General features: G+C 43.2%; 1 protein-coding gene across 2 annotated transcripts in view; it reads right to left on the bottom strand.

Annotated features, from left to right (window-relative positions):
- Positions 1-13676, bottom strand: part of KLHL1 (kelch like family member 1) — a 416713-nt gene extending 403037 nt beyond the window's left edge. For both annotated transcript variants that reach the window (XM_024211986.2, XM_024211977.2), the window contains exon 1: positions 13246-13676. In XM_024211986.2, the coding sequence (XP_024067754.1) occupies positions 13246-13676 (431 nt within the window). The remainder of the gene's footprint in view (positions 1-13245) is intronic.
- Positions 13677-14379: the final 703 nt, after the last annotated feature.

Genomic DNA, 14379 nt, shown 5'->3' on the forward strand with positions numbered 1-14379 from the left:
CCCCCCCAGGTTCCCCCCCAGCACCCCCCCCCCCGCCACAAGCACACGCTGCACTCTCAAGATTTAGTCAGGTATATAGTATAAGTCATGGGCAGGTCACAGGCTGTGAATTTTTGTTTACTGCCCGTGACCTATCCATGACTTTTTCTAAAAATAACCATAACTAAAACATAGCCTTACTCATAGTGTAACACTTTGTAGCAGATAGTTTCAAAGGCACAGTTGGCAGTTAAGCATCTCAAGCCTTATCTACACTACAAGTTAGGTTAACTTAAGCCACCTTGCATTGACCTAGTTGTGCATATGTTTACACTTAAATTTGTCTCCCACAGACCTAAACTCTCCATTATGCCAACATTGTAACATCATCTTCCTGAGCAGTGTTGAGCCATGGTTGATGTACTGAGCTCAACGCAGCATGAATGTAGACACTGTATTGCCTATGTCAACCCCAACAGTCCACCAACAGCTCTCCCATAATGCCTGTGTAGCAGGGTGGACACCTGCTCCTGCCTGGAAGAGCCTGAGATAGCCCAGGGAGAAGGCAGCTTGAAGGCTGAGCTGATTGGGGGAAGTGGCTGCAGCTGGGGCCACGCCCCAAACAGACTCAGCTGGCCCTATAAAGGCAGGGAGCCAGGAGCTCAGACATAGTCTCTCTCTGGCTGTAGAGAGAAAAGGGTCTGGTTGCAGGGAGCTAGACACAGGGTACCTGAGTGGAGCTGGGTTGGGGAAAGGCTGGGGAGCTCCAGCCTAGAAAGCTCCAGGCTGCGGCCTAGAAGAAGGCCAAGGGGTACTGGGGGTTGCAGAGGGCAGCCCAGGGCTAGGCTAAGCTAGCAGGTCCAAACCCAACCTTGCTGATGATGAGTGGCCTATACTGCAGTCTGCCAACTAGCGGGGGCTAGTTGGTGACTGGCAGTGGCCTTATCCTGAGGTGAGGTAGGGATAGTGGGTGGGGGTTCCCTGGGGAGGAGAAACCCAGAGAAAGGGGTTCTGCCAGGGGGCAGCCCCCAGGTAAGGGCAGCGGGGTCCTGGGAGGGATACGGGGGCCAGAAGCGGTAAGGCAGATCACCGGCCTGCAGAGGGTGCTCTGGGCTGGATTGAGCTGATTCCCTAGATGACCAGCAGGAGGCGCCGCAGGGGTGAGTCCGAGCCCTTACAGCCTGGCACTGACCACAATTATGAGCTCCACTGCCCAGGGGTCACAGAGACCAGAAGGTCTCCACACGTGCAAAGCCCTGCACATTTTTGAAATGCCTTTTCCTGAGTGCCCAGCTTGGCAACCATACCTAGTAGCTCTCCACTGTTGTGCGCAACTGCCCAGCTGATCACGCTGGCTACACACTCCAGACATGTTCCACCTTGGATAAGATCTCCTGGGTCTTTGGGGAGAAGAGGCTGTGCATAATGGGGCTTCTTAGGCAGCAAATAGATGTTGCAGACTCTTGTGCACTGACAGCCCCCACTACCTTGGCATTCACTCTGCTGAATCATTCATTCATTGATTTCATCCATAATCAATCTTAATTACTGCTACTCCCTTATTTATGGCCTCACAAAAAGTTACTCATAACCAGACTTCATTCTGATCAAAAAGCTGCAGCTTGCCCCATTCTCCATGCATGCAAACACAACTCTATCAGCCAGGTCATGAAAGACTGATTCCAGTAAAACATCTTTTTTTTTTTTTTAATTTTCAAGAACCCATGCAGCCTTATCCCTGAAATTAACTCACATTATCTCAAAGGAGATTCCCGTGCTTCTTCACCTAACCTTCACCTTTGCAAGTTTTGACCTCCTTTTAACTCCCCTCCTTTCTCTTGGAGGTTGAACCTTTTACCTGTTTTCTATCAGCTATGTGTAACAGACAACATTCTGCACCCTATCTCACTGATATTTCTGTTTTAAAAACATAACTTAAGATTCATCTATTGTATTGCTTGTCATCAATAGACTCACAGGTCAGTTCCCTACACTCACAGTATCTGTTACCAACCATTCCCACCTTTCCTGCTCAAATTTAAGTTATTCATTCTTAGGAATCAAACCTTCCTGCATGTTTGCCTAGCACAATGTGGACATTATCCTGATTTGGGGCCTTTGGTTCAGTAAATAAATATCAGTAATACTATCGTCACCACACAATCTAATTTTTTTGTCACATGGCAGCATTTTACATCATTATCCATTCTTGCAATCCAGGTCCATTGTGTGATGTCTGCATGAATGAATTATTAAAATAAGTTGTAAGGTATTTTCTTAGTCAAAGCATTTAGGGATGGTCTTGGTCCTGCCTCATGCAGGGGGTTGGACTTGATACCTCTGAAGGTCCCTTCCAGACTTACATACCTATAATTCTATAATTCTGCATGTATTAATTTCCAAAATACTAGATGGCCTTATACAAAAAACAACACAATGTTTGTAAGTTGAATATAAATTAGAAAAGTAAGAGAACCACTAAAAGATTATATACAGTAATAATTAGATTGCAGAAAAATGTTATAGTCTTCATAAGGTTACTGTAAACTCATATCCTTGCATCCACTCTAACACCATTTACCTGAATTAAACCTTTTCAATTGTACCTAATCTTAAAGAATACTTAAAGGCCCAGAAACTAGCTTCGCAATGTTTATTTAAATGAATTTCCATGCAATGTAGAGATTTGCAAGGAAATGCCATTTGAAGAGGTCAAACAGTGGCAGAACATAGCATGTATCTAAAGGTTTAGCAGAAGAGTAATACTGATCTTTTGCCCCTATTAACGGCTTTTAACTGTGATGGTAGTTTTTGATGTAAGACTACTATGGCTCAATTCCCAATGGCACTAAATCCTATTAAGGAAGTACATAACAAAAAGAGTATAAGATCAAAATATGTTGATAGAAGACCATAAAACTTCTCATTCAAAAATAATTAAGTCTACTTATTAAGAGGTCACTGATTAGTGTACACTTTATCCATCTAAAGTTGATTATTGTTGTTTAAATCCCTAGCTGCTCTCACAGGTAATTAGAATGCAAGCAAATACAGTACTAATTAATCTGTTACACAATAAGGTAACTATACTATAAAAATTATTTTTGACAAAAATATATACCAATTTAAATAACATTCATATACTGGCACAACTGAACAAAGACCAAGAAATGTAATTTTCAGATTAGCAACAAAGCACACTCCACTGACTGTGTGTGTGTGCTGCAAAACACTCATCACATTCTAGGCTGAAAAAGGAATCCTCATCTGTTTGTGAATGACATCTCCCCAGTGAATTAATCTTGTGAAAACAGGAAAGACTTTTTCCAAGTAACCACCTTCTAGCTATGGGCAACATTTGCACTTTTCTTCCTTTTAGCACATTCTTCTTTCCATTTAATTCCCAAGTTAGCCAACTGAAATTGCTAAACTGGTCAAGTTAAAACTTAAGGTTTAACTAGGCAAGTACAGCTTCTCTGTGTACTTAGTACAGAACTACTACTGCCTCAAGAATGTGTATGCACAGTGGAGAAAAATGGAACAGAAAGGTTTTGTTTAAGACTCCAGCAGTCTTATTATGTGGTGGATCTTTTCCCCTGGAGCAAGAAGTGAAGTAATATTAAGAACTTTATAAGAAAAAGGAAGGTAGAAGCTTACATTATTTTTCCAGTGTGTATAATAAGCAGTTTACAATATCACATTTTAAATTCAAGATGTTTATATTGAAGTTTCTTAAAATCCAAAATGAAGTGAATAAGTTGCATTTTTTAAATTTTTGATGTTAAAATTAAAACAGCAAGTGAGAGAATAAAAAGTTTCACCCTCCTTAAGAGATACAGTAACTCCTCACTTAACGTTGTACTTATGTTCCTGGAAAATGTGACTTTAAGCGAAACAATGTTAAGTGAATCCAATTTCCCCATAAGAATTAATGTAAAAGAGGGGGTTAGGTTCCAGGGAATTCTTTTTCACCAGACAAAAGACTATATATATATATATATATATATATATACACACACACACACACACACACACACACAGAGTATAAGTTTTAAACAAACAATTTAATACCAGTACACAGTGATGATGATTGTGAAGCTTGGTTGAGGTGGAAGAGTCAGAGGGTGGGATATTTCCCAGGGAATGCCTTACTGCTAAATGATGAACTAGCAATTGGCTGAGCTCTCAAGGGTTAACTCTCACATTCTACAAGGCAGCAGGAATGGAGGGAGGGGAGACAGCATCACAGACAGACAGAGACACACACCGTGGGTGAGAGAGATGTGCATTTTCCCCTTTAAGTTCACTGCCTTGTTAATTAGATCAGCTTGCTGAGATGCAGCTGCTGCCAGCAAGCTCCCTCCATCCTGAGCCCTGTTGTGTGTCCCTCCTGCTCTATGGAAGATGGGGTAAGCAGGGTGCAGGAGCAAGGGGGAGGGGGACACCCTGACATTAGCCCCCCTCTTCTTCCACTCTCCCCCACACAGCAAGCAGGAGTCTCGGGAAGCAGCTCCAAGGCAGAGTGCAGGAGCAGCACATGGCAGTGGGGGGAGGGACAGCTGCAATTGTTAGCCTGCTGGGCAGCTGCTGCACAGGGAACTTAAGGGAGCGGGGAGCTGATAGGGGGGCTGCTGGTCCACCCTGGTTCCAAGACCCCACCAGCTAGCTGCAACGGGCTGCTCTTCCTGCAAGCAGTGGACAAAGCAGGTGGCTGCCAAACGACGTTAGAGGGGAGCATTGCACATCTTTAAATGAGCATGTTCCCTAATTGATCAGCAAGATACGAAACAACGTTAACCGGGACGACTTTAAGTGAGTTACTGTACACTTATGGATCCCGTGATTCAAATATTCCAGAATTGTACAGAAAATATTACTGCTTTTGGACTTTAAGATGTCAACTCAATTATTCAGAGAAGCTAATTAGGAATTTGCACAAAACTGTAGACAGCTGTGAAGATATGATTACCCTATGCATTTGTGTCAGAGGTGTTCTCTGATACTCTTCCATACTGTTTTGGATATATATGTGATGTGTTTTCATTTGTTATAGTGGAACTTGAAACTTTCACCTTTGGGATGAAATTTTCCAGGGTCAGTCTCTGCCCAAAGATGATATTTTTTTAAAAAAGTTGGAATAGAAATAGTTTTGCTAGTTTTGAGTCTGAATGAAGAGAATGAAAAATATACACTTTTCTAATTACAGATAATTCTTGCAACCTTTTCTAAAAATGTCCTACAGCTAAAAGAGGCTAGGGTTTGATATTTTGATATTTGATATTTCATTTGAAAATAGCAAATGTTAGGAATAAGTGCTTTTGCATGTTCCTATGTAATCTGGCTTTCATCCTATCAAGTTATGACCGACTGAAAATTGTACACTGTGCATGTGCAGTATATTTTGCTAAAGGCTTTTTTTCTCAGCTCATAGACAATGTAGTTTGCCCTGTACAACTAAATGATGACATAATTGCATAATGAAAAAATGTACTCAAGGTAGAAAGGGATAGGGGAGGTTTGATACTTTGTAAATGTTCCTTTTGCTAGAGTGTTTACCTCTGTTTGCTGTAACTTTGAACCTAAGGCTAGAGGGAGTTCCTCTGGGCTCTTTGAATCTGATTACCCTGTAAAGTTATTTTCCATCCTGATTTTAGAGATGATTTTTACCTTTCTTTCTTTAATTAAAAGCCTTCTTTTTAAGAACCTGATTGACTTTTCCTTGTTTTACGATCCAAGGGGGTTGGATCTGAACTCACCAGGAATTGGTGGGAGGAAAAGAGGGGGAATGGTTAATTTCTCCTTGTTTTAAGATCCAAGGGTTTGGATCGGTGTTCACCAGGAAATTGGTGGAGAAGTCTCTCAAGGCTACCCAGGGAAGGGTTATAGTACTTGGGAGGGAGATATTCTGAGGGGGAGGTAGACAGAGTTTCCCAAATAACTCATAAATAATTTGGGTGGTGGCAGCAAAACCAGATCTAAGCTGGTAGTTAAGCTTAGAGGTTCTCATGCAGGTCCCCACATCTGTACCCTAGATTTCAGAGTGGGGAAGGACCCTTGACAGCCCCCATTCTTAAATCAAGCCTGGGAACAGGTGGCAACCCCAGACCAAGAAGGGGACAATACCCCTCAACCTTCCCAAGGACCACAGTTTGTGATCTGGGGAGAACACCTTTACCAAGTGGTGCAGGAACCCCAAACACAGGAAATTATCTGACAGCTCTTGGATTACACCGGAATCTCTTGCAGCTGGCTCACGCAGTACCCTGGGTGGGACACCTTGGTAGAAAGAAGATACTCCAGAGGATAGCACATTGGGTTTTTTTTTGGCCTGGAATACACCAGGAAATAAGGGATTATTGTGGCTCCTGTCCCGAGTGCCAGCAGACCGGACAGGGAACCGATTCATTCTTGTACTTATTGATTATATGACACGGAACCCCAAGGCCTATGCGCACGCCTATGGCCCCTAACATTGTGACGCAGTCAGTGAAGATTTTTGCTCAGGTCAGGATACCCACGAAAGTCCTAACCGATCAGGACACCAATTTGTCCTCCAAATTGATAGCTGAGTTGTGCCACCTCATGAAGATTAGAACCCTCAGGACTTCAGTGTACCACCCACAAACTGATGGGTTAGTCAAATGCTTTGATGGAACTCTCAAGTCAATGCTCCACATCTTCATAGAAGATGATCCCTGACATTGGGACTTGTTGTTGCCCCACTCTACTGTTTGCTGTGTGGGAGGTCCCTCAAGCCTTGACTCCCCTTTGAGCTCCTTTGTGGGAGACAACCTCAGGGCATCCTCAACCTCCTGAGAAACAACTGGGAGGCACAAGAGATACAGGTCCTGGGAACTACCCACTATGTGTTATGACTCCATGAGCATCTCCAGGCCTTGGGCACCTTCGCTCGAGTGAATCTGTTACAAGCCCAGTGAACCCAGGAGTAACAATACAACACAGGGACTAAGGTACGCAGCTTTGAGCCCAGGGACTGGGTTCTACTATTATTTCCCTACACTGAGTTGAAGCTATTAGCCAAGTGGCAAGGCCCCATTGAGGCGTCTCACCAGGTAGGACCAGTAGATTATGAGATCAGGTTGCCGGGGTGACGGAAGCATGTATGCACATATCACATGAACTTGTTGAAAGCCTGGAAGACAAAGAGGCCTTATTCATCGCACCTTCGCCCCCAGAACTGGAACTGGGTCCCCCTGTGGGAGAACCTCCAGAGCCGAAGCTGGTGGTAATGGGAGAAGGCCTTGGCCCCGCACAACAGGAACCATTACAACGTCTCCTACAGGACAACCTGAACGTCCTGTCAACACTCCCAGGGCAGACCAATCATAAGCCACCACATTGCAACAACACCGTGACAGAGGGTAAAGGATGACCGCTGGCCCCTCCCCAGGAAGATGTGGAACACTGTCCACCGGGATTTAGAGACGATGCTTGAGCTGGGAGTGGTGGAAGAATCTCGAAGCGAATGGTGAAGCCTGATCATACTGGTCCTGAAACCAGACAGGGCCATGCCTCAGAAGTGGGATTAGGGGCTGTCCTATCCCAGGAAATCAATGCAGAAGAACACCCCATTTTATATCTGATCCATAAACTGTTCCCCAGGGAGACACAATATTCGATGATCAAGAAGGAGCCCTTGGCAGTGAAGTGGGCTATCAATGCTCTATGCTACTATCTGCTCCATAGCACCGTCACACTGATTACCGATCCTGCACCCCTCTGATGGTTACACAGCATGAAGGACACCAACCCCAGGATTATGCGTTGGTACCTCTGGCTCCAACCGTATGACTTCCACGTGTCATCGACCTCGTAAGGTTCATTCCAACGCAGACTTCTTCTACAGGCTGGGAGGGGAGGAGCGGGAGATGGATGACCCACCAGGGTCCCTCTTAAGGGGTGTCTGTGTGACGGGATGTACATACCACGCACTGGGCAAGAGGAGTTAACCCCACAATACGGTTGGCAGATGTCCTGCCTCTCAGACCGTGCTGGGCATGCTCCAACTGCTGCCACAGTATAAAAGGGAGCATCCCAGCTTATTCTAGGCTGACCACCAGAGAGGACCTCATTTTCTGAATGCTCAACTGAGTCTCTGATTCGCAAAAGTGCTGAGCACTCACAGTTGCAACAGAAGTCAATGGGAACTGTGCTTTGAACTTATAAAGTGATATATGATGTTAAATGCTCTGCAAAATCATGTCCTAGGAGTCTCAAATTGCACACCCAAAATTAGTGAATATTTTTGACCTTTATCTCTCTGTATCTCAGTTCCCCACTTGTAAAGCAGGGATAATAACACCCTCACCTCACAGACGTGTTATGAAGACAAATTAATTAATATTTTTGAAGCAGTCAGATACTCTAGTGACTGGAACAAGAGATAATCCTGTGAGGAAATTGATAATTCTGTCTTCAGAGCAGGGTTTCAATATTGTGCTTTAATTAAGGTCTGGGGCCATACATTGAACAATGAGGCTAAAATAAAATATTGAATAACAGCTGATTAATTGCGCATCTTGTGCACTGCATGAGGCAGGAAAAACTAGTATGTGAACATATAACTAAAGACTGTATCATAAAACATATGCCCATGAGGGCTGAATTAAGATTGCACAGGCAACGTTACGTCCTAAATTCTGAGTGGCTGACTTTGCAATCTTAACAATGTTCTTTTAATAAGGTTTTTGTGTATCTATTGTTATCTCTAGGTTGCCTATCAAATCTTTAAATCCAAGCTAAATCAAACAATCAACTGTCAACTATTTTAGCACTATATATATGCAGAGGTTTTAACTATTTAATTAATTTAAGTATTTGATAGTAGCAATAAAAGAGGCAGAAAATTATGAGGGTACTCTACCTGATATGATGCCCAATCCTGGAAAAAGTGATGTGTATGAGCATCTTTACTTGTGCAAGTCGTGTCGTTGGTATCAATGACACTGTTAACATAACTTTATGCAAGTGCATACGTGTTTGTGGGATTTGCTCCACATAACTCTTTGCAGGTGAACAAAATCAGTTTGACATAGCAAAATGTGCCTTTTATGATTCAATCAAACTGACATTTGTATAATACCCTTCATAAAATGTATTCCACACTATTTTACAGAATAGAAAAGTCAAACTTAAGAGTTAAAGTAATTAAGACCAAACAGCTAAATCGTTAGCTCATATCTAAATACTGAGCCTGTGTCAAGAGTCATGAATCACCAAAGGAAAGAAGTTCCACCTATAAGGTATGCTGTTGTTAAAAGCTGTCAGCACAAAGTTATTGCCTCAATAGATGGGAATTGTGACAGACTAACAATATCCTGTAATATCCTGGACAAACCTTATGGAATTAAGAGAAAATGTATTGAATTAAATTAATCCTTACTGAATTAGGTTTAATATCATTGAGGTCCATTGTATTAAAAATGCAATTTTTGTGTGTGGTGTTATGGAATTGTATGTACCTTCTCTATTAGTAGGCAGATGCTAATGTAACTCCTTCATTAACTACCCTGTGAAGATTACCCCCTGGAAAGGTACACATATACTAGTTCAGACTGGATTCTGCAAGGACCAACATACAAAGAAAGGATTTTTTTGTTAAATAGTCTGGTTTTAAACTGGCTCGGTGCCTTCTTCCTGATCCAGCAAATGGACAGGATCCCTGGTCCACGGTGAGTCCCAATCCTTAATGGGGGGTTGGAAGGACTTGGCCTATTGAGATCCATAACACTGGATGCTAATTCTGAGTTGAGAATCTTATGAACTTGTGATCACAGAAGAGAATCTTTTTGTGGGGTTTTGAAGGCCTGCTCTTACCAGAGCCCATGTTAGAGTTGGGGTGATGTCTGGTAAGCTTATTAGCATGTGTGTAGGTTCTTTTATTGTTCTTAATCAGTTTTCTGAACAGTGCTTTTACCTTAAAAATAAAATAGGCTTGCATAAAAAGAGCTGTGTGGCATCTATAAACATGGGCTATCACACTATTAACAATCTCTGAAGTGAAAGCAAGCAGGTGTGCTTGGGCAACCTGTCTCTGCTGGGAATAACATAGTGAAAGCAGGGAACTGTGTAGCCCGGAAACACCCTAGTCAAAAGGGACCAAGATGTGGGTCTCTCTCCACCCAAGAAAGGCAACAGCTGGGATGCTGGAAGCCTGGGATTGGGTGCCCTTAATGGACCACTGAGGGGAAATACAGTTTCGGTTGCCCTGAACAGTGGCAGGAATTCCAATAAACTGTCTGAGCATGAGCATGCAGATCAGATCAGAACCCAAGGAAAGACATGAATAAAATTCATACTCACAGAAAGTGGAATCATACATTTAGGCCCTCCCATAAAAACACTGCCTTCCTATACCTGTTACAGTGTTTGATTACATGCCCCAGGAACTCACATTATTCCATATTGTGTTTATGTTAAGAACATATCACCCATCAGCAAAAATAAATTCTACAATTCGTTCATGCTTATGAGGTATTTATTTAAAATTTCAAACATTAAAATATGTCTTAAAATTACTGTTATGAAAAAGCTAACCTTCATCCAATTAATGCAAAATTATTTCCTTTCTTTTCTTGAAAGGATTTTTACTGTATATACTGTGGATTTATATTTCCTATAAGACAGATATACCATCATACTAAAGTACACCATTTTAGGAATAACTTACGTTATCTTCAGTTTATCATAATATCAAAAGGTATACCAACAATTTCAATGTATGAATGGAATCTGAAATCTTACAGGACTTCCAGTTTGTAGTAAACAAGTTTGCTGTTTCAGTTCCCAGAATAAAAAGTATTTGAAGTGTTACAGCAGTCTTAAACCACATATCAAAATATGGGAAACCAGAGCTGCAAGACTTGAACAATTTCATACTCAGTGGGCCGAACACATTGGTATATGGTTAGCAGCTTTGCACTTGTGCCATAGACCTAGATAGAATCAGGCTGTCATTCAACAATGAACCATGGATCATATATCTTACAGAAACAATGATGTAAACAAGCAGTGAAGTTGATACTACATTTCAGCAAGCATAGTTACTATAGAAAGCAAAACAAAAGTGGTCAGGGCATAGAGAAGATTGTTGGCAGCACACGGTAGCTATCAAGTCAGGTGTTAAACAGTAAGATGAAATATCAGTTTTTTTGAATGTAGAAGTATACTTGACTCACTGTGCCGAACAGTACATGTCAGAAGGATAAAGATGATGATGCTCTATTACAGAAAAACAAATATTTCAATACTTTATACCCTCACATCATGGTATTGAAAACTGAAATAGTTAAATTGAAATTATCCTGTATTGTAAAACTATTTTAATCAATACATTTTTCTTTTTGAAAAACAGGTTGTTTTCTTTTTTACCAATAAAACTGTTTTCCCTTCTTTAATCTAACCATTTTAACTACTCAAAAAATTAATATATGAGTTTAACAAAATAATAGCAATAATAGATGGCTTTGTATGTTACTGAAGTAACAATGAATCTAAACATAAAACCAATGCAGTCTGAAAACGTAAGAACACACATAAACCATTAAACACAACTCATGTCAGAAAATACATATCTAATTATCATACCTATCCTCATGGATAAAGCAATTCCATTCAAATTCAGTAGGCTGGAAAGTATTTTTTCTTTGGTCAATATGCAGCATCTCTTAGGATCCTTAAATCAATGATGCGCCCAACAATAAATGTGTGCATAGAAAATGTATATGAACTATAAATGCATTTATTATGAAGTGCTGATGGTTTTCCTTATATATACATTGCAAATATTTGTATCTTTAATTCTATGTTAAACACCCAACTCATTCTGAATAATAATTTCCAAAGTACATAAAATTTCAGCACCAGTGATCTCCCCTTTAACAAAGTACTCTAACTCATGCCTTGGATGGTCCACATTTGTTTAAACAAGGTAGCTACTGTGAAATGAACTACACTAATTGATAAAAAATGTTAAAAGCCTTTTTCAAGTAAATTAAATATATTTTTGGTCCCCAGGTGAAAGCTTTGACATTCTCTAGAGTGGCATCTGTCAAATGAAGTTTGATCTTCAATCATGTGAATCCCAGAGAACTTATACAATGTTGTCTCTGCACATAATAAGATATTTAACATATGTGTTATTTGCAATACAGCAAACAGAATACCAGGACTTGCCTTTCTGTTTATAAATAAAACTGAGGAAAAAGTAAATATAGAGCAAAAGAAATGCAATGAAAGTTACTAATGTAATGAGTAAAGTAGGGGAGACAGACACTGATGCAGTGTTGATGGACCTCAGGGATCTACTCTTCAGTTTCACTTGCCTCAAAAAGTCTTGTCCCCTCTACACTGAATGTTAATTACACTCCACTCTTTTAATGACTATACTATTAATTTAACTTTTCACTTCGTTTTACCCTAAGAAGTTAGAAAAATAACTGAATAACTGGGGGAGGGGGGGGCGGGATGGGGATCTGAAAAACACATGCCTGAAATCACCTTTCTCACTGTCTTAACTTGTAGTTTCTCAGGTATCTCCTTTGCTCTTTAAGCTGGACAGTTCACCATTTTAAAGGTAGGTTCTCATTGTCCTAAATACTATATTGTCTCTGAACTTGCCTATGCAATGTAAAGGAAATTGATTTGAGGAGAGAGAAAATGCTGAGCCACCATCTTTTAATATTTAGGTAACAATTTTGAAAAAAAAAAGTGCCACATCTTCAGGTAATCTTTTTCTATCAAATTTTAGGTTTTTGATGCTTTTAGTAAGTCTTTTCCATTTAAAACATCCACAGTGACATTTTTAGTAAACTTTTTTTTTCAAGTTACCATTTTTTCCCCTAATGTGTAATAGCTAGTCAGTTGGTTTTGATTAGCACTTGTCATGACACCAGCAATTTACGGGAGGGAAGAATAGCAGACATGTCCTGCCCATTGCTGTAAAGAGCTAGAGGAAGGTCGAGAGTACACCTAGAAGCCAAACACCCCTCCCCGTGCAATCCTGGTGGCAATGACCTAAGTCCCCAGGCTGATGAGCCTTGTGGAGCTGAGCTTCCTCCTGCCGGGACGACCCACTTGCTAGCCCAACTAAAGTTGGTCACAACAACCCAACCAACAAGAACCCTCCAAAGTTGAGGCTGGCTTGGCCGTGAACACGGACACAGTCTGGGGAGCATCAAACCTCAGATCTCCTCTCCCCCTTAACCTCACCCCCACAGATGGGCTGCGCCGCGCGGGTCACTGTACCTGTGTCCACATCCTTCACCTGTTGCTTGGCTGCTACAGTCCGCCGGCTCCTCCTTCATCTCCTGCAGCACCAGCGACTTCTCCTGCTCTCGGGTAAGCTCCATCCCGCCGCGCACCTCCTCCTCCTCCAGGGTCTCCACATAGAAGACGGTCCTGGGCGACGGCCGCTGCCCCAGCCCATGCCTGGTGGCGGGCAGCAGGGTCCCGTTCAGCGGGCTGGAGGAAGAGGATTTCTTCCAGAAGGCGCTGCTGCCCCTCTCCTGGTTCTTCAGCAGGCGGCTCTGGCTCGGCCCCCAGTGCTCGAAGCTGCCGTCCGGCTGCAAGCAGCCGCCCCCCACCGGCCCGGCCGGCGCCGACGGGTGGCTGAATAGTTTCCAGCGAAGGCGCAAGATGTGCTTCACGTCAAAGTCCTTCCTGCCCGAGCCTGACATGCTGCTGCTGCTTTGGGCAAGCGGGGAAGAGAGAGAGGGGATAAGAGCACCGCGCGGGAAGGGGGCTGCAGCCGGGGAGGCACGAGCGGCGCGACGCGCAGCCTGACACTGCAAAATGGCCCAGGCAGGAGGGCGCCCGCTGAGCTGCTGCGCCCAGCCCCGCGCGCGCGCGGCGATGGCCCCCCGGCAGCGGCGGAAAGTCCCGGCTCAGCAGCCCCAGCCTCTCCAAGCACAGCTGGGCATGCTGAGGGGCCCTGCCGAAAGCAGTGGCGCGGGGCGGGAGACACACGCAGGGAGGACGGAGAATGGAGAGGCGCACCGAGCTGGAGAGCGATAAAGGAAAAGCGGGGGAGAGAGGCAGAGGCAGCTCTCAGGAAAGAGAGAGACTTGCAAAGGAGAGGGGATGAGGGAGGCTGCTCAAGAAGCACTAATCTGATTCACAGACACAAGCCGAGAGCGGGCTCAGCAGCCGCCGCCAGGGTATAACGCCGTGGGGCTCTTCCTCCGCCTCGCATTGCTCAGTGACAGAGTAGAAGGAGAGAATAAAGTCACCCACCCACCCTCAGTCTCTCAGGGGATTCCCCTGGTTGCAGTTATCTGGGCAAGCAAAGCCTGGGAGCTGGCGAAAGGAGCAAGCGGGGCTTCTTTTATATACATCACGAGGCGGGGGGACACCAGCTCCCCGCCTGTGAAGCTGTCAAGG

Source organism: Terrapene carolina, unplaced genomic scaffold, assembly GCF_002925995.2.
Source record: "Terrapene carolina triunguis isolate 2854851 unplaced genomic scaffold, T_m_triunguis-2.0 Scaffold21, whole genome shotgun sequence".
NCBI classification, from domain to species: domain Eukaryota; kingdom Metazoa; phylum Chordata; order Testudines; family Emydidae; genus Terrapene; species Terrapene triunguis.